Below are 24,444 nucleotides of genomic sequence, written 5' to 3' on the forward strand. Positions count from 1 at the left end.
AGCTGTAATTCCAGGAGCTCCCCAGGCCACACCTGTAGGTTGGCTACCCCTGGGTTGGAAATATTCCTGGAGGTTTGGAAGTGGGACTTCAAAATCGTACAATGCCTCAGAGTCCAGCCTTCAAATGAGCCATTTTTGCCTGCAGTTGGTAGGGAGTGGTGCAGGAGTGTCCCTCCTGGCCTATGGGTTATGGCCAGCCCTTATCAGCAACTGTTAGTATTCTGGGGCGCAGACAGGCTGACCAGCATCAGTCCTGTGAGTCTGGAAAGTGCAGGAAGATCTAAATAAATATTTACAGCCTGAAACTAAATAGAGAACAAGTAAATGTCTGGACACACATCGTAACTGAAATAGTAACTGGCAAATAACCTTGGCCTGGCAAATAAAAAACCAGTATTAAAAACCTTACTAAGGTCAAGACTGCTGTGCACAGACAGTCTTCCTCTTAGGGTTGCCAGCTTCCCTGTGAGGCTCGCTACCCCACCTCCCTCATGGGGAGTCTGCTATGGGGAGAGAAGGGGAAGACGATTGGAAAATGAGACACCTGAGGCCTGCTGGGTCACTGCGGCCCATTCCCAGTTCTCTCAGATCTCTCACAACCCTACATACCTCACAGGTTGACTATTGTGGAGAGACAAATGGAAAAGGTGTTTGTAAACCGCTTTGAGACTCCTTGGGTAGTAAGCAATAGGGTACAAAAATCCGTTCTTCTAAGGAGCAACCATGTGGGCACATAACATTTTACCAACAGTGAAAATATGGGAGACAGAAGGAACTGGGTGGACACCTGTGTACTGTGACTACCCTATGTGTATTAGGGCAGAGGGGCATTTCGGTGAATGTGGCCTAATTCACACAAGAAGGGAAATGATGCAGAACTGGGGGGAATTGGTTGCCATGTAATCTTCCCCTAAGAAGAGTCTCCAGTCTGATTTTCCCTTCACATATCTGAGGACATGGCTCTGGAAAGCTCGTCTGTAACCAGTATGCTAAAATTCCCAAAGGTCAGTCCTCTCCCACACTCAACGAACATTCCACACCACAGGTTCTTGACACCCATATCTCCACACCCATGGCCTCATTTGCCACCATGCCACCACAACCTCCCACACAACACACATGACAACCCCATGCCCTTACAGACTGGACAACTCCTCCCCTTCCTCTTCCCACTGCCAAGCTCTAGCGCCCGTTGTATTCTTGGAGACAATGGGCTTTGCCCCTAGTTAAACTATAACAGAGGTAACAGAGTATACCAACGTAAACAGGTCCAGAGCAGAATGCATTGGTGGATTTCTGGGAGGATGTCCCAAACTTGCTGTTCTCCCTTTCTTTGTAGGGTTTTAGGATTGTGGGTGGAGATCTCCCAGAATTATTAGTGATACCAAAAACAAAGTTTGAGTCCAGTGGCAACTTTATACTGGGTATAAGCATTCATGTGCATGCACACTTTTTCAGATATATTGAAGCAGAAGTTACCAGCCATTGCATATAGGAGGAGGGTGAGGAGGGTGTTGCCAGGAACACAGATAGTTTATATGTATATGTATGTGTAGCATTTATTCCTGGAGAAAATAGCTGCTTTAGAAGGTGGACTCTAAGGCGTTATACCCTACCAAGGTCCCTCCCCTCCCTAAATCCCATTTCCCAGGTTCTACTCTCAAATCTCCAGGTATTTCTGAGCCTGGAATTGGCAACCCTCTTTCTTAGTTAGGTCAAAGGGTTTTTGCAAAGTCAGCTTGGTGTAGTGGTTAGGATTGCGGACTTCTAATCTGGCAAGCCGGGTTTGATTCTGCGCTCCCCCACAGGCAACCAGCTGGCTGATCTTGGGATCACGACAGCACTGGGCTCATCACAGCACTCTCAGCCTCACCTACCTCACAGGGTGTCTGTTGTGGGGAGAGGAAAGGGAAGGCGATTGTAAGCTACTTTGAGACTCTTTCGGGTACAGAAAAGTGGCATATAAGAACCTCCTCCTCCTCCTTCTTTACCAATGTTTTGAACAAAATTTTCATCAAATGTTTTTTTTTTTGGGGGGGGGGAAGACAGAACAAGAGTTGCCATCTTGGATGCCCATCTCCTTCTAATTAGTTAACTTCTGCTTTAGAGTCAGGTGGTGGCATTAACTAACTGGTGTTCATGCAGGAACAAAAGCAGAGAGAAGCACAATATTTTTTGTGTCTCGTGCAGTGCAGCCTCTCATAATGTTGGCCGTGCTGGCATGAGGAATAGTTACTTCCTGATACTGAATTATTCAAGAGGGCACTTTTTACCACCATTGGACTATACTGCAATAGAATTGGTAACAGAAAGGAAAGGACTGCGGATTGTGCTGCCATGTATAGTATGTACTATCTGTTGCTGCATATATTATTCTACTTTGTAATTTCTGTATCATTTAACATGTCATGTTAATGCATAGGCTTATTTCAGATATCTGCAATTCTAATGCTATTATATTACTTATGGGACATCCTGTCCTGTTGACTGTATTGATTTACACCTCGAGCATCAATGAGAAAGGTGGACTATAAATAACATAGATAAATGATAAAACCAAGTCAGGACAATACCGACTGGAGAGAGGGAGGGAAGCCGTATTTATGTGGACACAGCAGCACTAAAGATAATAAGAAAATGTTCAGATTCTGAAGAAAATATACTTACCTAGCCAAATTCATTTCCAGTTTGGAAACCTGGCTTGTTTTGGGTGTGCCTCAACCTAGATGCAGTGGGGAAATTTCTCCTTTAAATTATTCATAACAGCAGTTTGAAGTTAGGGAAGCTGTGCAGCAGGGAAAGGCTACAACTCATTCTGTGTGGTCCCAAACTTGAGTCATGGCTATGTGAAGGGGTAAATTGCCTTCAGTCTAAATTGCTTTTAAAAGGTTAATGAATGAATGAATTAAAATGGTTATTTTCTACCTTTCTTTTGTGGCTCTAGGCAGTTCAGAAATTCAAATTTAAAGCAGAGTACAAGAAACCTCCGAATAGTGTCTGTGACCTACACCCTATTATAAGCCATAAAATGGCATAGCAGCATCTCCTAAGAACTTCTAGAGACTGATAGTCTTCATCACATTTAAGCAGACTTTGAGTTTTGCTGTGATGTCCTATCCCTGTAAAAGGACACCCGATTGGATGGTTTTCTATGATTTTCTATGATTCTCTTCCCAGGCACTTGCCAGGAGAAGTGGTTTCCAAATCCTGTCAAGTAGAAGGAACAACCCACTTACATGAAAGGCCTGAGTCAGACCATTGCTTCTTCTACCCATTCAGACCTAAACTGCAGGAGCCTCTTGGCTATCAAAAATTCCCACCAGCAGATCAAGGAGACTTCTGGGTACTGTATTTGTACTGCAGGCAATGCCCCCATCCCCCACTGGTCATCAGGTTGGGCCTGGAAACCCTAAATGAACCTGTCATCCTTAACAGAGTCCTAGGGATGCCAGTCCCCAGGTGGGAACTGGGGATCCCCTGGTTTTACACCAGATGGCAGAGATCAGTTCCCCTGGAGAAAATGGTGGCTTTGGGGGGTTGATTTCATAACATTATACACCATTAAAAGTTCTTCCTTGCCCCAAATCCTGTCCACTCCTGGCTCCACCCCCAAAGACTCCTGGTATTTCCTAACTCAGTGATAGCAACCTTACAGGATCCCCAAAGGGGAACAAAAAGATCCAAAATGTTTCTTCATAAACCATAATCCATGGTACATAATGCTCCATATTATTCTTTGGCAATAAAGGAGCTGATTGTTCTATGTTCTCTTCTTTAGTAATTTTGAGAGGCTCCTGAAGGTGATGTTGGAGTCAGTTACACCTCCATTAGAATGACCATAAAATATAATTGCACACTGTTAAACCTGGCGAGAGAGCATAAGGGCCCCTAGAATGGTGAGAACTCATTTAAGAACTCAATATCTGTTTTATTTTGATGTGGCAGTTAAGAGAAGAATATGCTAAACACTCAGTATTTTAAAATGCTTATGCTTCCCAGAAGTTTTGAGTTGATAGAAAAGTGCATGAAACTCCCAAAAAATTAACATCTGAAGTAATTGCAGGCCTCAGATACTTTTATATTTGTACCCCTTTATTATAAACAATAATCTTTACTGAAAAAGCAAGTTTTTTGACATTGTATTAAGTGCATCTTAGTGAAACAATCATGATTAAATTTGGGTCTATTGGATCCCAGTAGTTCATTATTAGGAGGATTAAATTCTCCAGTTAAGGACAATTATGAAATAAGATTAAATTACTTTTTCTTGCATGTGGGACTTTGTGATTAGAATTATTATTTTTTTTGTACCTGAGTTATGTTGCCAGATGAGAGCATGCTGAGACTCACCTGTTACAGTCTTATCTTATTTCCTTCCACCCCTGCAGTCATTTTACCTTCACTTAATAAAATCCAGATACAATCACACAGGAACTCAATTCTTTGAAATTAGAAAATCAAGACCTTTAAGTGGGTAAGTCATGTCATCTCTGCTGCTTGGTCCCACTGGGGATCCCTGATGTTCTGGGCAATATTTTTGCAGGGGTTTGAAAACACTGTCTCCTTTAGCTAAGGATCTGCTTGGATGTCAGCATCACTAACATAACCAAGGCTGAACTTCTTATCTTCACTGGCAGTCTTCAAGCAAAGGTTGGATACACACTTTTCTTGGATGCTTTAGGATGCTTTGGGCTGATCCTGTGTTGAGCAGGGGGTTGGACTAGATGGCTTGTATGGCCCCTTCCAACTCTATGATTCTATGATTCTGTGATTGGCAATGTCCCCAGCCAACATGCTGATCAACATGTTTGACTTTATCTTTGACTCGTCTGTCCTCTAGTTTTTCATATTTAGTTCATTTTCATTTTTCTTGGAAAAGTGAAACAGCGAGCAGTGAAAATCTAGCCCTTCAGTTCTGTCTCCTTGACATGCTTTAGTCATCTGCTGCCTTGACTCCTGTGATCTTTTTCTCTTTGGTCTTTAATTGTCATGTGTCAGGACCATACCGCACCCAGAAAATATAATGAAAGGCTTATCTTTTGCTGACACCATTTTTTTTGCTGTTTTACATGATGTTGACAGAATCCAGCATCCCAGCAGCAAACTGGCAGCTACATCCTCCATTTTAAAGCACTAGCTGGGGATTGCCCCAGCCATGTAGCATGAGCGAGAGGAGAGCAACCAGAAAATACATGCTAAGGAAATGTGTGGAGGCAAAGTGCTATCTTTACCTGCAGCGTACACTCTGGCACCTGTCTCCATCTCCCTTCTCCTGGGGATGTTTTTTTTTTTTGAACCAAACTGACTGGAGCAACGGATATGTGTTAAATAGTCCAGGAAGAGGGGGGAAAAAATTCCATCTGCTAACAAACAAAGCTGCCTCTCTAACCCCCTCCCCCCGCCAAATTGGGAACTAGGTTGCTTTTTTAAAACTTCAGGGCTCATAATTCCAAAAGGGGTAGTAAAGCAGTAAAGTAAACACTATGCATAGGCATAGCAATGGAGAAGTTTTACTTTAAAAATTAGCTGGCATTGTGGGCTCTTTAAAACATTGACAAAGGTGGTTTGCTGTCTGGCTTGATTGACAGGCGAAGGAGAGTTCTTCTCCTCCACCATTTCAAGCAGGCGTGCAGAGTGCTAAGAAGCGTGAGAAGGCGGCAGAGGAGAGTGAGAGAGCTAGGAGATGAGGAATGGCCGGAGGCACGATTTCTCATAGCGTTAGTCCATTTTGCTGGTGTAACGCTATTTTTTTTAATGTGTGGAATGGCATAGGGTGTCTGTAATGAGAAAAAGAATGGAAGGCAATTGTAAACCACTTTGAGGCTCTTTCAGTAACTCAAGCACCTTGTCCTTGATCTGTACCCTTTATTGCTATCAGTGTATTTAGATAAAGCTTTGTCTGCAATCTGCGATCATTGCTTCTTCAGCTCTGCCTTTCTCAGCCTGTTTCTGACGCATCTCCATTGTTGCCTCATGCTTGAAACTTTTCCTTAGATCATACATGTGATGCCACCTCTCTTTCTCTTCCTTCAAGCATTCCTCCAGGCTCAATACTTCCATGAACCAATGGCTGAGGTCTGAGCCCTTGCTGATTGTCTAACTAGGCTTGAACGTGCTTGCAGTTACCACTGTTTTATTCCAACCTAGTAATCAGTCATATGGGACTTGTATTTGGATTGGGACCAGAACTTGAGGAGAAGCTTAAGCCCCACACTGTTTTCATGTCCTGTTCCTGTTGCCCCACTGGGGAAACTGGTATTTGCATTAAATAGTGGCTGCTGGGGATTGTCAAGCGCTAAAAGAACTCACAACAAAACTTCTATAATAAGAAAGCTTTAATGGAAGTTTACTCTAGTCACTATAACTCAGGAAGTCAAATCTACCCCACAATAGAATTGCAAGCCCTTTTCAATCCAATTCTCCCGCCCAAAACTTGAATATTCCCAAGGGGAGGGGTGCCCCCTTCCCCAGGTGCCATCCCAGGCATCCTGCCAGAGGTGCTACAATTCGCACGGACTGGCCGGCCTAGTGACAAGATACAGTGTTGCTGTTACAAAATGCAGAGCGGGCAGGGATCAAAGCACAAACAATTCAAAGCGGGCATTACAAAGCATGATAACATGGGAACAGAGAGTAGGCTTGGGTTACATGGAAATCCAGGAAAAAGAACAGTGAAATACAGACAAGATGGGGTAACCTCTGTTCATAGACAATTCATGGCAGAGAGCAGGCACTGATCCTGACAGGGATGTTTCAAGTCAGGTAAACAGTGTAGGGACCCCTTCCCCATGCTGGTCCAAATTGGAACCCATGAGTCTGATCATTAAATTAGAAAAGTGCTGGCAGCTGCAGAACCTGTGTACATTCATTCCCTGCCCCCCCCACCTTCCTCTTGGCTCCCTCTGTTTTTTCCCTATAGGTTGAAATGTAGATTGCATGGTCCTTAGGGCAGGAATCCATCTTTTATGTTATACTGCGAAACATCGCGTCCTTTGGTAGTGCTAAGGAATTAAAAATCTGCCTTATGGTAGAAAGTTGTGTCATTAGCAAGAATGAAGTTCTCAAGGTATCTTGTCGTAGCCAGACTATGTTGTTAGTGTTGCTCTGTTGCATTTGCTGCTGTCAGAATCTGTGGGCTTTTCCAGAAAATTCTTTTTAGTGTTGTAGTTAAGATCATCCCCTTGTGTCTTTCATGCTGCTTTCTAGCATGAACATAGCTTCCATGTAACAACAGGATCATAGTCTAACAACATGCAATCAATAGAGTTATAGGGATTTTTATATGTGACGTCAGGCTCTGTTTTTTATTTAGTTATGTTTAATTATTGATTTTTAAGAAATCTTGAAAATTCTATATTAAAACATTTTTAAAAGAAGAAAATATGTATACAAATTGCTTTGCTGGATCAGACCCAAATCTGTCTAGTCTACTTTTCGGTTTATGAAAGAAGCTTGCCAAATTGAGCACAAAGGTAGTGACTGTCCCCTCACGCCAGGGCCTGATAGTTCCAGAGATTGTCTACAGCCAGCTATTCTGTTGTGCTTATGGTGTTTTTGCTCTCTTGTTGTGTGAGATCCAGTTTGTAGAATTGAACCCTTGTGCTTGGATGGAACTTTTTGTCATTTTATTTAGATATGATATATGATTAGTAAGTTGCAGTGGGAAATCCCCATAGCATTAAATCCATCAGAGACTTAAAAAACAAAAAGAACAATATTTTCCATCTGGGCTGACATCCATCTTCAGTTCTGCACGTTTCCTTTTCTGTCCAAAGCTGAACGTGGCTCTGACAAAAGTCAGCCAGTCTGTGCTAATTTATTTAGTAACTTGCTGGCAAGCCTTAAACAAACAAAAAAAAATCTCCCTTTCTGTGGTTCCTAGGCAAAGTCTCTAAATTTTGTATAAATCCAGCTACTTTGCATAGCCAAGCCCAGACACCAGAAGATTCCTGACTGGATCTTCCCAGTTCTCTTTTTTTATTCCACACAGTCTCCTGATTTGGATGCATGGGGTCAAGAAGGTTAATCCTTCTGTCTCCCACACATAATTTTGATACTCAAAACGAATCCCCACCCCATGCATCTCCAAGGAGATCCTGGAGCAACTGTGTAATGGTATCTTCATCTCCATCTCTTTTTGCACCTCTGGGGTTTTGTCATAAGGTTGTTGGTCTTATTTGACTGCTGTGGTGATGAGGAATCTGTCAAACTGAGCCAGGAATGGGTGTGTGATTACATGTTTAACTACCTGCTTTTCTCCTCCTCTATATTATGACATGTTTTGTTTGTATTTTATTTATACTCTGCCTTTCACCCCAATGAGGAACCAAAGTAGCTTTCATTATTCTCATATCTTCTATTTTATCCTTCCAACAACCCTGTGAGGTGGGTTAGGCTAAGTGTGTGTGATTGGCCCAAGGTTACTCTGCAAGCATCCATGGCAGAGTTGGGATTTCAAACTGGATTTCCCAGATCCTACTCCATCACAATGATTTTCTTCAATTTGAGGTTGCAGGGAGGCCAGTTTAATTGCAATGCATTTCAGTGGTTTGTCTTAGACCTAGAATAATGTTCTTTACAGGACTTTGCATAGTACTAGTTTTTAGTTTAGCCTGCCTACTCACAACCTCCCCCCTTCTGATTTTGCTAAAAAGTGTGTAAGGCATTGGTATTTACTAACTATTTACAAGTTTTGTTTTAATTTAAGCTAATAACAGTTCATGATCTGAACTGCAGTCGGCATCTGTATATGTTTTGGCAGCAAGGATTGAACTGGACAATCTTTGACTGCATAAGATACGGTCAATTTGGTTCCGATATAGACCATTTGATGATGTACAAGTGTATAGGCCATGTTTAGATGCCTGATGAACTGTGGCAGGAATTTCAATCAACGGTTGTTGAAACAGCAGTTAAACTCATACTGCACAAGAAGCCAGAAAAAAGATCAAAATGGTGCTCAGATGAAACTATAATAATAGCTGAATGTAGGAAAGCAGCAAAAGCTGCAGGCTAAAGGGAGGAAGCAAGAAAATTAAATGCAGATTTTCAAAGGGAAGCAAGAATGGACAGCGAAGCTTAGAAATTCAAGCAGGTAGAAGACAACCACAAAAAGGAACACACTAGAAATGTTTTTGCACAAGCAAAGAGGATCCAAATCCCATTTGCTGCTAGCAAAAGCATTATTAAAGATAAACTAGGGGAGGAATGGACTGACCAACAGAGCATCAAGAACAGGTGGTGAGTATACACAGAAGAACTGTATGTATGCAGAGGTTTGCTCTCTTCAAAATGAAAAAGAAATAGAAATAATAGTGGTATTATAGTGGGGGTCTGCTATAGACTACCAGTCCAGGCGGATGAGATGCTTCTAGACCAGATTAGAAAATTCTCATAGAGAAAGAACCTAGTGGTCATGGGAGATTTCATTTACCCAGATATCTGTTGGAAGGCATTTGGTTGAGGCCAGGTAGGAATCGCCGGGGTTTTCAATCAGGTCCCCCCCACTAAGGCCCTATTGAACTGCAGTGCTAGACTGTGGTGGGGCCTAATTTCATCTTCCAGTTGGGTTTAATCTATCTTATCTTCTGCTTTTAGTTATTATTTCATCTACACTGACTGATACCCAGAACAGGGGAGATGGTTGAGGATGAAGTTGTTTGGGCCTTGAGTCAGTTGTCAAACAAGAATGGCCCAGGCATTGACCCAGAAATTGCTGAGCTGTGTGCCAGTCAAAACCATTACAGCTTTGTGCCAGAAAATCTGGGAAACTAATAACTGGCCAGAGGAATGGAAACGATCTATGTTCATCACATTACCAAAAAAAGGTGACTCAAAAAACTGTTCCAATTGCCATACCGTAGCCCTAGTAAGATTATGCTTAAAATCATACAACAATGCATAGCAGCAACCATTGAAAGGGAATTACCAGACTTCAAGCTGGCTTTTGAAGGGGGCGTGGCACTTGTGACCACATAGCACATGTGTTCTGGATTTTGGAAAAGTCATGGGAATATCAGAAAGATGTCTATATCTGCTCTATTGACTACAAGAAAGCTTTTGACTGTGTAGATCACAACAAATTGTGGGAAGCTCTGGGGGTGCCAGTGCATTTGATCAAAGAGATGCAGCCAATCTATGCAAACCAAGAAGCCACTGTACATACACTATTTGGTAACACTAACTATTTCAAAATAGAGACAGCAGTTGTATTCTTTCCTCCTTCTTGTTTAGCTTGTATGCTGAGATCATTATGAGAGGGATTGAAGTCAAAGAATCAAACAGTGGAATTAAGCCTGGAGAAAGGAATATAAATAATCTTTGGTATGCTGATTATGCTACTCTCCTATTAGAAACTAAGGAAGGCCTACAACAGTTGATTACAGTGCTCACTTTGGCAGCACATATACTAAAATTGGAACGATACAGAGAAGATTAGCATAGCCCCTGCGCAAGGATGAAACAGTTGATTACAAAGGTCAATTAAGTAAGCAAGAAATTTGGCTTTTTCTTAAACATTAAAAAGACAAAAATAATGACAACTGCAAAAAACAGACATGTCACAATAACAATGGTGAAGAAATTGAATGCATTCAAGAAACCATTTTTCTTGGATCACATATTGATGAGAGTTGTGATTGCAGTAAGGAAATAAAACGTTCAATTGCTCTGGGTTGCTCAGCTATGATGAGCTTGAACCGAACATGGAAAAGCAAGGACATAAGCCTGACTACCAAATGTAGATTAGTAAGATCTATCATATTTTCAGTAGCCACTTATGGTTCTGAAAGTTGGACAATGTGAAAATCAGACAAGAGAAGAATCTAATTGTTTGAACTCTGGTATTGAAGAAGGCTTGTGTGGGCAAAAGTTACGAACAAGGAAATCTACAGTGCATAAAGCCTGATTTATCACTGGTAGGCAAAATCATGAAACTCTGGCTCACTTACTTTGCCCATATCATGTGATCCAACTCAGTGGAGAAAGCAATTATACTAGGATTTCAAAAGTGCTCACAGGTATTAAAAGGCTGAGGACCTCTGATTTAAAGGATCAACAAATGATGAACCTATAACTATCAGACCTTTGGTATGGAAGATTCAGATGACTGCAAAATCCATAATACATTAAGTCTTCTCTACCAACCTGGTTTTATTTAGTTTCCATCACTTCTGTAAAACATTTCCATAATGTTTTATGGAAACATGGGTAGGAGGTGAGGCTGTGACTGGGAGTTGAGACTGCTGGCATGAATAAAACCAAGAAGTAAGGCGTCACAATGTCCACTCACATCTAAGCAGTGACAAAACCAGTTACCAGTAAAAAAGGCTATCTCATAGTTGCTTCATGATAACTCACTGGAAAACTAGTTATGTGAAGTAACCCTACAGCAATCTGCGAATGACTTCATAGTTGTAGTATTTCTCTAGATTAAATGGAAGTTGGGGATTTGGGCTGTAGAAGACTCAGAACATTGATTTCTGCCACTAGCTTCAATAACAGAAGCCTGTCAGAGAATCTGTGGGGTATTGTGACCCCAAGAGACCGGATTGTGACTTAAACAAGCAAAATGCTTTGCAGAATGAATTCAAATCTGCCTTAATAACCCTTCAGTTTGTTGAGGGGGGTGAGGCGGAAATCAAGGCAAGGGGGTTCATGCACTATAAACAGAGCATGACTTTTATTTTCACAATAAGAGTGGTTGCTCCAGCAGATATGGGGAAATTACTGTTCATTTGCACTGCTTAACTTGCAAGTACCGTCAGGCAATAGAAACATTAATATTCTACCAAACTTGATGAGTTCTGGAATCTGGGATAATAATTATCATTATCCTGTAAAGCTCAGTATCAAGTGACTGCCAAGAGAAGTTCTTTTTTCTGCAGCAAGCGAAGACACTGGTAAGCATGGCTGAACACCAACACTGTGCAGGTTGGTGGAGAAGACTTAATGTATTATGGATTTTGCAGTCATCTGAATCTTCCATACCAAAGGTCTGATAGTTATAGGTTCATCATTTGTTGATCCTTTAAATCATTTGTTGATCCTTTAAATCCTTGGGAGCTGGGTGTCAGAAGTTCTTAAAGCATGAGGATCAGGACCCTCTATGGATATGCAAAAAGATAACTCTACTCATCTATTCCAGTGCTTGGGTCAAGAGACTGACAATTCATCTCCTAATCAGTGCAACATATGAGATGTTATATTCCACATATATTAATATATCTAATTCTCAGCATGGCTAGATCTAAAGATACAAATCCAGAGACTAGAGCCATCCTTATCCATTGTTCCTCTTAATATTTGTGAAACAGCCCTGGGGGTGGAGAGTGTCCTGGCTGTCCAAGATGGAATAGGGCCAATCAGGGTGCAGCCAGAGAAGCTGGCCGCACCTTGATTGGCCCCTCCCTCTCCAGCTCCCACCCTTCTTCCCTGGACCTAGCCACTTTGCTCTCAGACACCTGAGAGAGACACACAGAGACACAGACTGCAAACAACCCCTGATTACCTGCTATGGCTCCTGCTGCAAGGGAGAGACAGACATATAGAAACAAACTGCAAATGAGGCCCAAACTGCAAAGGACCCTTGCTTCCCTGCGAAGGAGCCCTGATCACCTCCTATGGCTCCTGCTGCGAGAGAGAGATCTGCGCCTTCTGTCCCCTGGGTCCTAGCACCCATTGCATTCCTGGTTGCAATGGGATTTAGTGAACAAATAATTCAGATATTTCTACAAACTTATTTCTACAAACTTAAAATTTGCCCCAGGTTTGCTGAAAAATCTGATACCTTAAAAAATACCTGAATGTCCTGAATACTAGAAGCAGCATCTGCAGCTTTAAGAAATGGTTGCCTTCGGTGTCACTGCTAGGCAACCACAAAAGCAAAACATCACTCCTTGGTATATATCAGTAAAGGGTAGGGAAAGAGGCTATTTTGATCTTTGAAGGAGATCAGAGCCAGGTTTGTCAGCAAATACTGGATAATATTCTGCCATGCTACTTATATGACTTACCTAGGACTGTCTGCTTGCAACTGTTAAACCACAACCACCCTACCAAAACCAGTGTGATGTGGTGGTTAGACTTTCTGACTAGGATCTGGGAGACCCAAGTTTGAATCAACATTCTGCTGTGGAAGGTCAAAGCCTACCATCCAGTTCTGTCTGCAGTAATTTCTTTAAATTTGAAAGGTCAATACACTTATGCCTTTAAGACCAGCAACCCTACCCACACTACCTTGGCTGTAGGCACTACTGAATATACAGGCAAAAATGCCTTCAACACAGAGCCATGTGGCAGAACAAGCTAGGTCAAAGAACCATTGAGTCCAGTAGCACCTTTAAGACCAACAAACTTTTATTCAAGGTAGAAGCTTTCATGTGCACGCACACTTCATCAGAGACAGAAAACACTAATTCACTTTGAGTTGCCATCAAAGAGCATATCTCTCAAAGTCAAATAACTAAAGCTGTTTTCAGCACAAGAGAGGTACTTTTGAATGAACCTAACTCTTCCATTCTTTTGCTGATTTAGAGGGAAACCTTTTAAGGAAATCCTTCAACACAAGCAGTGATCCTCTGAATAAATGCCTTGGGGCGGGGGCATTTGTTCTACCCCCCCCCCGCACTTGAGCATACTTGAGGAAGCGCAACTGCCTGCCCTGGATGGTGTGCAGCTCTCTATGGCTCACTCCGCCAGGAACCTAGGCGTGATTCTGGACACTTCCCTCACAATGGAAGCCCAGATCACAAAGGTAGCGCGGCTGGCATTCTACCACCTCCGCCAAGCTACTAGCGCCCTACCTGGACCCGGAACACCTAGCCACAGTGATCCATGCGACGGTCACCTCTAGACTGGACTTTTGTAACTCGCTCTACGCAGGCCTGCCCTTAGTCTTGACCCGGAAGCTACAGCTGGTTCAAAATGCAGCGGCCAGGATCCTCACTGCAACACCGTGGAGGTCCCACATCCGGCCCATTCTCCACCAACTGCAGTGGTTGCCAGTTGAATTCCGGATCAGACTAAAGGTTCTGGTAATTACCTTCAAGGCCATACGCGGTCAGGGCCCAGCGTACCTGAGGGATCGCCTCCCTGCCTACGCCCCCAAAAGAGCCCTGCGCTCCACTGCTACCAACCAGCTAAAGGTCCCTGGCCCTAAAGAAGTCCGCCTGGTATCAACCAGGGCCAGAGCATTCTCTGTTCTGGCCCCCACCTGGTGGAACGAGCTCCCGGAGAAGATCAGGGCCCTGATGGAGCTTAAACAGTTCCGCAGGGCCTGCAGGGAGGAGCTCTTCTGCCAGGCATTCAGTTGAGACCAGATATATATAACCAACAGAGACCAAAGGGCCCCTGCTCCCCGCCCCCCCTCAGAACAACACCTATACACTCTGGACCTGTTTGTATGTTGCAATGTTGAATTTTTTATTGGTTATACAATTATAATGTTATATGTTTACAATTATCAGTTATTATTGCACGGTTACCCAAATGTTTTATAAGACTGTTCCATGTATTGTTCTTGTGTTATCATGTAAACTGCCCTGAGCCCCTGGGGAGGGTGGTATATAAATATAATAAATAAATAGATAATAAAATAAATAAATACCACTTTTGATCAGTCCCTACTCTCTAGATGCAAAGTCTCCATTACTTACTGCTGGAATAGAGAACAGAGCAGTGACAGAAGCAAGATGAGACAGCAGCAAAGGAAGAGCTTGCTCACAAGGAGATATCTGGACTGCTTGCTTCCCAAGCCAGAACAGATACTTCTAGCAGCAAGGAAGGCATCTGGCATGTGGGTGGCCAACTTGGGGCTCTTATTATTGCTTCTCAGGACAAGCGCTGTCTCCAAGCAGGCAGGAAGAAGAAGATAGTACTGATTTGAAATCTTCCATACAGAGTAACGAGGAAGCCAAGAATCCCTGTCCACAGCTATACAAAAACTTGAGTCCACTGGCACCTTGAAGACCAACAAAGATTTTTTCAAGGCATGAGCTTTCATGTGCATGCACTTCCTCAGACAATGGAACAAAAATCACAAGAGCACAGATATAAGGACTGATAAGCTTTTCTAGCAAAGTGTTATCATACTGCATAGTTTGGATGTGATGCTGTTTACTAATTTGGTAATAATTTACCTTCTCATTATATTTGTACTCTTATGATTTTTGTTTCGTTGTCTGAGGAAGTGTGCTTGTACATGAAAGCACACTCCTTGAGTCCAGTAGCACCTTTAAGACCAACAAAGATTTATTCAAGGTATGAGCTTTCGAGTGACGAAGAGTGCATGCAGTGGAAACGCCTTGATTAAATCTTTGTTGGTCTTAACGGTGCTACTGGACTCTGATTTTATTGTGCTACTTCAGACCAACACGGCTACTCATTTGAATCTATCCTTGAATAAATGTTTGTTGGTATTAAAGTTGCCACTGGATTCAGTTTTTGTTGGGCTACTTCATACCAACACAGCTACCCACTTGAATCTGTCCCCAGCTATTACATCTAATCAGAAGCTGAAGGTAGTAGGGCAGGGCAGGCTGTCTGTATTCTCCCCTATCAGCCACTATACAAATTAGCTTGTAGAGGGTTGCAGCCCTGCTGGCTTCTTTTATCTTCCTGGCCCTTAGCACTGGGAGGTAAATGTCCTGGGTGGGGGGAACACACCACACAAGCCCCCTGAAAGCATAGGGTCCATAACACGTGCTACATGTGCTATGTTGTTAAATTGCCTATGGGAAAAAGGGAATTATTTCTTTGGGTCTACAAGTAGTTTACCACTCTGTGGCCATTTCTCCCCTGTTGGGCACAAACCTTAATATAGTGAGGGGGGTTGAATCAAGGGGAACTCAAAATCATAAAACGAGAAAATGAACATTTTTAACCATTGTGATCCTGGGAGTGAGCAACCTAAAGCGGACTGGATTGGGACATTTTCAGTCAGAAAACTATAAATCAGGGGTAATCAACCTGTGTTCCTCCAGATGTTCATGGACTACAATTCCCATGAGCCCCTGCCAGCGTTTTCTGGCAGGGGCTCATGGGAATTGTAGTCCATGAACATCTGGAGGACCACAGGTTGACTACCCCTGCTATAAAGCATTTGACTTGGTGAATGACGGACGCAGAAGGTATGGAGTTGCTCTAATAGTTAGGCAAGCAGTGCGAACCAGGGCTATAATGCAAAGTCTGACTGAATAATATCAATTATTAGACTTCAGAAAAGCCTATCAGTATAACTCTCATTCAAGTGTATGCCTCAGCTACAGATGCTTAGGAGGAAGAACTTGAAAGCTTTTATGCAAATGTCCAGGAAGAAATAGATTACACCTCTAAATAAGATGTGTTGATAATCATAGGTGACTGGAATGCAAAAGCAGGAAACAGCAAAATGAACTACTGTTGAAAGATTTGGGCTAGGAGCATGAAATGAAGCAGGAGAGTGACTCATAGAATACTATGAAGACAAAATTTTGTTAATTGCAAACACATGTTTCAGCCAACCCAAGAGAGGATTGTATACATGGATATCTCTAGACAGCCAATACAGAAATCAATACATAGTTGGAAGCAGAAGGTGCAGAAGCTCTATTCTGCCTGCTACTACAAGACAAGGAGATGTCTCTGGTACTGCCGTTGAATCGTCAATATTGAAAACTAGAATAAAACTGAACAAAAGCATCAAGACAAAAGTAATGACCACTGAGGAATTGCACAACTTTAAGGTTGGCAATGAAGAGATTTAAATTGTTCAGGACTTTCTATTCCTTGGCTCCATCATTAAACAAAAGTGATGAAGCGTGCTTGCACTCGAAAGCTCACACCCTGAATGAATCTTTGTTGGTCTTAAAGGTGCTACTGGACTCTGATTTTACTAAACAAAAGTGAGACTGCAATCCAGAAATCAGAAGGGGATTGGGACTGTGAAGGACAGCCATGGAGGAGCTAGAAAAGATTCTTAAGTGTAAGGATGTGTTGCTGGTGACCAAACTCATGTGAACTCATGCCATAGTATCTTTGGGTCCCAGTGTTGGGAGGCAGCAACAAGGGAGGGCCTATTTGTTTGGTCTCCAAGGCAACTGGTTGGTCACTATGTGAAACAGGATGCCAGACCACTGCTCTGGTCCAGCAAGACTGTCTTTATGTTTTGATGAGAGTGAAGCCTACACAGGAAACCTTTTCTTGCAGTAATACTTTGCTGGAAAACATTAGTACCATTTGCCAAGAAAGTTTGCCTACCATTCTTGATCTTCTCAGTGAGGAACCTTGGAAAATATGTAAGAAATATAGTGTTTTTTTCTATTCCACATTTTAAAACCACTGATTTAAATGCACAACAAAACAAAATCATAGTCTAGTGGCACCTTTAAGACCAACAAAGGTTTACTCAAGACGTGAGCTTTTGAGTGCAAGCACAATGCATTTTCCTATCTTCTCAACACCACATTTCAAATTAATCTACTTTCTCCCTGTCAGCTTTCTCCCTTGTCCAGCTTTCATACCCATACCTAGTAACACAGAATTATTATCTCTGTATATGGAGGCTCTATAATGTCAGTGTGACTAGTAGCCTTTGATGGACCACTCCTCTATGTATCTGTCTAACCCTTCTCTTAGTTATCATAGAATCATGGAATCATAGAGTTGGAAGGGGCCATACAGGCCATCTAGTCCAACCCCCTGCTCAACGCAGGATCAGCTCTGAGCATCCTAAAAGTGTGTCTCCAACCTTTGCTTGAAGACTGCCAGTGAGGGGGAGCTCACCACCTCCTTAGGCAGCCTATTCCACTGCTGAACTACTCTGACTGTGAAAAAATTTTGTCCTGATATCTAGCCTATATCGCTGTACTTGTAGTTTAAATCCATTACTGCGTGTCCTTTCCTCTGCAGCCAACGGAAACAGTATCCTGCCCTCCTCCAAGTGACAACAATACTTAAAGACGGCTATCATGTCCCCTCTCAGTCTCCTTTTCTCCAGGCTGAACATTCCCAAGTCCCTCAACCTATCATCATAGGGCTTGGTCCCTTGGCCCCAGAGCATCCTCATCACTCTCCTCTGTACCCTTTCAATTTTATCTACGTCCTTCTTGAAGTGAGGCCTCCAGAACTGCACACAATACTCCAGGTGTGGTCTGATCAGTGCCGTATACAATGGGACTATGACATATTGTGATTTTGATGTGATGCCCCTGTTGATACAGCCCAAAATGGCATTTGACTTTTTAACCGCTGCATCGCACTGCCTGCTCATGTTTAGCTTACAATCCACAAGTACACCAAGGTCTCGTTCACACACAGTGTTACCTAGAAGCGTATTCTCCATCCAGTAGGCATGCTTTTCATTTTTCTGACCCAGATGCAGAACTTTACACTTATCTTTATTAAATTGCATCTTGTTCTCATTTGCCCATTTTTCCATTGTGTTCAGATCTCGTTGAACTCTGTCTCTATCTTCCGGAGTATTTGTCAGTCCTCCCAATTTGGTGTCATCTACAAACGTGATGAGTATTCCCTCCACCCCTTCATCTAGATCATTAATCAATATGTTAAAAAGTACCAGACCAAGCCCCGAGCCCTGAGGTACCCCGCTACTCACCTCCCTCCAGTCTGATGAAACACCATTGACAACAACTCCTTGAGTGTGGTTCTCTAACCAATTCCCTATCCACCTAACTATCTGAAAATCCAGATTGCAGTCCTTCAATTTATCCATCAGAACATCATGGGGAACCTTATCAAAAGCTTTACTAAAATCCAAGTAAACGACATCAACCGAATTTCCACGATCCAACAAACCTGTTACTTGGTCAAAAAAGGAACCATGTTGGTCTGACAGGACCTGTTGGAGACAAATCCATGCTGACTTCCTTGGATCACCAAATTGTCCTCCAGATGTTTGCAGATAGCTCCCTTTAATATCTGCTCCATTATCTTCCCCACAATAGAGGTCAGACTCACTGGTCTGTAGTTTCCCGGGTCATCCTTCCTCCCTTTTTTGAAGATCGGAATAACGTTTGCTCTCTTCTAGTCCTCCGGGACATCTCCAGTCCTTAAAGAGGTCCCGAAGATGACGGACAAGGGTTGTGCAAGTTCCCCGGAAAGTTCTTTGAGCACTCTTGGGTGCATTTCATCCGGCCCATGGGATTTGAACTCATCCAGTGCAGCTAAATGCTTCTCGACAACCTCTCTGTCCATGTCAACCTGCCACCCAGACACTATCCCTTGGCTACTGCCATCTCTATATGTGCCTAAACCCTTTGACCTTTGTGAAAAAACAGATGTAAAATAGGCGCTGAGCCTTTCTGCTTTCTCTGCATCCTCCGTTAGAGTTTGTCCATCCGCACCCAACAGTGGGCCTATTGACTCCTTTACTTTACGTTTGCTCCTCAAATAACTGAAAAATCTTTTCTTGTTACAATGGGCTTCCCTGGCCAATCTTAGCTCACTCTTATGTTTGGCCTTATCTATGTGGCTACCTCCACTGGCAGGGAATTGCACAGTTCAGTCACTCAAGGAGTAAAGAAACATTTCCTTTTGTCTGACCTGAACCTATTTCCTAACATTGTCACTATGTGCCCATGAGTTCTAGTATTAAGGGATGGATGAACGAGCTACCCCTAGTCACTCCTCTACCCCATGCATAATTTTATAAACCCCTATGGTGTCTCCCCTTAGCTATCTTTTCCCCCCTAACTCAAAAAGCACCAAACTCTCCATCCTTTCTTCATAGAAAAGGTGCTTCAAACCCCTCAGTCATCTTAGTTGCCCTCCTTTTTACTTTTTCCAACTCTGAAATATCCTTTTTGAGATATGATGAACAGAACTGCACACGGTATTCCAAATGAGGCAGCATGATAGTTTTATACAACCAGGGCATTACAATATTGGCCATCTTAATTCCAGTCCCTTTCCTAATAATCCCAGGTCAGATTTTTTTTTTACCCCCGCTGCACACTGGGTTGGCATTTCCATCAAGCTTTCCACTACATCCTCAAAATAATTCATTCTTGGTTTCATCCAGTGCAGACCTCATCACATCATCTTTAAACCGCTCCTGCAGAGCGGATTAAATAAAAGGGTAAGGGCTGTGGGGGAGGAGTTAGGGCAGGCCCTGTCCGGGATAAAAACTCAGAGGGGCCAATCAGGAGCTTTGCAGCTCTTGGTTGGCTCCTCTGAGTGTCCACGCTCAGACTGGACTGCCAGCCCGCGCGGTGAGTCCTCCAATCAGGGTCCTCCTTCTCCTGCTTCTCCCGGCCGACGCGGCGAGTCCACTCCTGCGGCCAGGAGAAGCCGCAGCCATGCTCCCGGGTGGGGTGGGGGACTCTCCAACTTCTCCTGGTCGCAGGCGCGGCCTGGCCGCATCGTAGACGTGGTCTGGTCGCTCCTGTTGCCGCAAGAAGCCATGGCCATGCTCCGGCTTCCGCCGGGCCTAGGCACTCCCTCGCAGCCGCAAGGGAACGCCTGGGCCCGGCACAAGCCTCTGCCGCCCGCCCCCGGCCTTCTCCGGGTTTTGCTGGCCTCAGGCGCTCCCTCGCGGCCGCTCTTCAGAATCCACTATGGGTTTTACCATCTTAAACAATTTAGCATTATCTGCTCAATGTATTGATGTATTTCTTAAATTTCTATTCTGCCCTGTCTCAAGTGACTCAGGGTGGATTACAACATATTTAAATTCAGTACAATACAAAATCCTATCTAAAAAAACATAGATTACATTAAATTAATTCTACTATTGCCTATCAAATCCTAGTCTGGGATTGGAAAATGCATGGGGTAAATTGCTGAACACTCAGCTGGCAGATATGGTGGAGAGGCCTATGGATTTGATGTTAGCTCTTATTAGGCCTCAATCATAGGCCTGATGGAACAGCTCTGCCTTACAACCCCTGCAGAGCTGTTGTAGGTTCCATAGAGCTCTGGTCTCCTTTGGCAGAAAGAACGTTCTACCTTGCTGGAAAAGTTTTTTTTTTAAAAAGAAATTACTTGACTTGAAATGAAATCTGAATGATAAAATTATACCATCTCCTAAAATGAATTTATGACTCCTTAAATGATTTCCTTTTTTGTACTGAAAAGAATTGGGTCATCAGTCATCATTATATGACAGTATAGTATATGCCCAGGGTGGCCGAACTGTGGCTCTCCAGATATCCATGGACTACAATTCCCATGAGCTGGCAGGGGCTCATGGGATTGTAGTCCATGGACATCTGGAGAGCTACAGTTTGGTCACACCCTTACACTATGTCTTTATCCTGATGATCAGGAACTTGGAATTCACCTCTGATCCATTATATTTTATAAACCTTTATGATAACCCTGTCCTCCAGCCAAGCAACCTTATACCTGGTGAGAAGCAATACATTTATCAATAAGTATCTGCTTCAGCCCTGCCTTCTGATTTAGGTCATTGACTTTTCTGAGGTGTGGATCGAGGCAGATAAAAAATAGTGATATATTACTAGAGTGGTTTAAAGCAGGCCATACCCACAAAGAAGCATCATCTAGTCCTAATTCCGACAGGCCCCTGTCTCCAGCTCCCTGTTGTGGCTGCACATCAGGGGTCATGGGCATTAGCAATGTTATCCTAACAGGACATTTTTGGTGTTGCTGTTGTCGTAACCAACTTAGGGTGACCTCATAGGCAAGAGACATTTAGAAGGGGTTTGCCATTGGCTGCCCCTTAGTGGAATCTCTTCCAAGTACTGGCCAGGGCCGATCCTGTGTAACTTCTAAGACTGAATGAGCTCCAGCTAGCCTGGAGTATCCAGGTTGGGGCTATCAGGAATTACACCCTTCTAATTCCATTGATATTAATGGAAGGCATAACTATGCTTAGGATTGCATGTAAGTTATCTAAATGTGTTATATGTGTCATGTAACAAAATGTCAAATATTAACTTGCAGTGCATTGTCTGAGCCTGTATAATGATTCTATGCAGTTTTGTAGCTATAACAGCTAATTTTATTTATTCAGTGTTTAAATACTAAATAATGGGCCTCTTGTGGCGCAGGGTGGTAAGGCAGCAACATGCTGTCTGAAGCTCTGACCATGAGGCTGGGAGTTCGATCCCAGCAGCCGGCTCAAGGTAGACTCATCTTTCCGAGATCGGTATAATGAGTACCCAGCTTGCTGGGGGGTAAAACGGTAATGACTGGGGAAGGCACTAGCAAACCACCCCATATTGAGTCTGCCATTAAATCGCTGGAGGGCGTCACCCCAAGGGTCAGACATGACTCGCTGCTTGCACAGGGGATACCTTTACCTTTAAATACTAAATAGGAAGTTTTGATTTCAATCAAGGTGCCTCCCCCTTTGCTGATTTAAGGCATGGATTAAACTGTCTTGATTTAAATCACTCCTCCCCAGTTGTCTGAATGGCTTGATATGTTGCCCTTATTTTAGAAGATACTATGAATCTCGAAAGTGCAGAGGTCACAGTTATCCAGGGACGGTTCAGCTGTCGGTCCTAGGCAGAAAGTTATAGAAGGCATATTCAGTGCTACTGGGAGAGGCTGGGGGATTGCTTGTGCCAGTTCCTCCCTGAACAGCAAACCGTGTGCCTGGGTTTTACTCTGTCGCAGTTCCTTAGCGAAAATCCTGATCTGTGAATAGGAATTGCTGTGATCATAGTGAACTAATGCTCCAGATGGGAACCTTGAAAACCTGCAGAGCTGTAGTGGATGTAGTGACAGATTTGGGGGAGGGAGCAGGAAGTTGCTTCTCTGTCTCTCTGCAGGGGAAGAGTCGACACTCTTCTCCAGTGCTTAAATAAGAAGCAAATGTGTTTCTGCTTTGTGCTGCATGACATTGTTATGGTGTCTGAAATGACTCTATAGCAGCAGTGTTGGATTTAAATCTATTTGGGGTTAGATGAGACCAATTCCTCAAACAAAACAAAAATATACCTTGATTCTCATAATCAGAATACAGTCTAAATTATAAAAAAGATAAAATTAAAGTATTAAAATGTAACCTATAGCATTTGTAATTATTTGTATCTTAAGCTGTCTGCAGAAGAGAGATGTTTCAGATGTATCAAGGCGGTACTGTAAAGCTGCTGTTGTTAATGTACCAACTCTTCTATATTGGTGTCTTTGTTAAATTGTTTTTCAAAGATTCATGGCATTTCAAGCTGTACCCTGTGAAAACGAACACTAACAGTAGTCCCAAGGGAGGTACATCTGTCTAAATCCATTCAGACTGATAGCTTTAGAAGAGAGTGTAACTCTGCTTCTTATTTTACTGTTCTTCTGACTCAAAACTCTGGAATGTATTTAAACCTAGCCCTCTCTGTAACTCTGTTTAGGGTTGTCCTATTAATCTCAGAAATGTAGGCTGAGTTGCTGTAAGAGACATATGCCCATTTTGAGGCAATGCGGTGTTTCTGGAGGTTGTTTATACCATGCTGTCTGGCTATCCTATTTGTATCCCGCCCTTCCTCCAGTGAGCTCAGAGCAGCATGCATGATACTCCTTTTCTCTTGCCAGTCAACCTTGAAAGGAAGGATTCAAATGAGTAGCCGTGTTGCAAGCACTCTTCGTCAGATTAGTCTGACGAAGAGTGCTTGCACTCGAAAGCTCACGCTTTGAATAAATCTTTGTTGGTCTTAAAGATGCTACTGGACTCTGATTTTCTTGAAAGGAAGGTTAGGCTTTGAGAGAGCAAGCAGCCCAAGCACATCAAGTGAGGATCATGACACACAGGGGATTTGAACCCAGGTCTCCCCAGCCCTAGCTTAGTTCCATGGCACCTCATCCCCAGTACCCAGAGCACTTTTTTGGAGCTGGTTTTCACTTTTGTGCTTTCAGGTGGTGAAAGGATTGCTATTTATTCATAAGAGTACCCTGACTTGGATAGCCCAGGTATCAGATATCAGAAGCTAAGTATGGCCAACCCTGGCTAGTATTTGGATGGGAGACCTTCAAGGATTTGGGTGATAGTTCCTCCAAGGAACACTAGGGGTTCCAAAGAACACAGAGGCCGTCAGTGGCAATCCGCCTCTGAACATCCCTTACCTGCCCGCCAGATAATTCTTGGATCGCTTGGTTATGCTACACATGACATATGAGAAATAATATAAATCAGTGATGCCATGCCCTTGCTCTCAGGCCAGATTCTTAGAGCCCCGCCCCCACAAATGTAAACACCCTCCCTCTTAACTGGTATTAATTATACTGGAAATTCTAAACCCATTATGCTGCCTACACTTCTTTTTTGGTTGCTGTGCAGTGGTAGTATTTTAGTCTGGAAAAAATATATAAATTCTTTGTAAAAGCCACTTTGGGTCCTCATTGGGGAGAAAGACAGATAGGGAAAGAGAGAGAGAGAAGTAAGCAATGGAGAATCCCATGGCCAGGAGCAGGCAGGAGAAGGCTCTTCCAGCACCCCAAAGAGGGAAACTTCTGGGAAAGGGTTGCCAACCCTGGGCTAAGGAATTTTTGGAA

At 43.1% G+C, this 24,444-nt stretch overlaps 1 protein-coding gene and 1 non-coding gene across 4 annotated transcripts in view; both read left to right on the forward strand.

Moving 5' to 3' along the window:
• VASH2 (vasohibin 2) overlaps positions 1-24,444 on the forward strand; it is a 62,998-nt gene that overhangs the window by 11,299 nt on the left and 27,255 nt on the right. For all 3 annotated transcript variants that reach the window (XM_077338893.1, XM_077338874.1, XM_077338885.1), the window contains exon 4: positions 4,418-4,474. In XM_077338893.1, coding sequence (XP_077195008.1) covers positions 4,418-4,474 — 57 coding nt within the window. The remainder of the gene's footprint in view (positions 1-4,417; positions 4,475-24,444) is intronic.
• On the forward strand, positions 10,385-10,492 carry LOC143828036 (U6 spliceosomal RNA). The gene has a single exon (XR_013227485.1). It is a non-coding gene; the product is annotated as a U6 spliceosomal RNA (small nuclear RNA).

Source organism: Paroedura picta, chromosome 1, assembly GCF_049243985.1.
Source record: "Paroedura picta isolate Pp20150507F chromosome 1, Ppicta_v3.0, whole genome shotgun sequence".
Classification (NCBI taxonomy): domain Eukaryota; kingdom Metazoa; phylum Chordata; class Lepidosauria; order Squamata; family Gekkonidae; genus Paroedura; species Paroedura picta.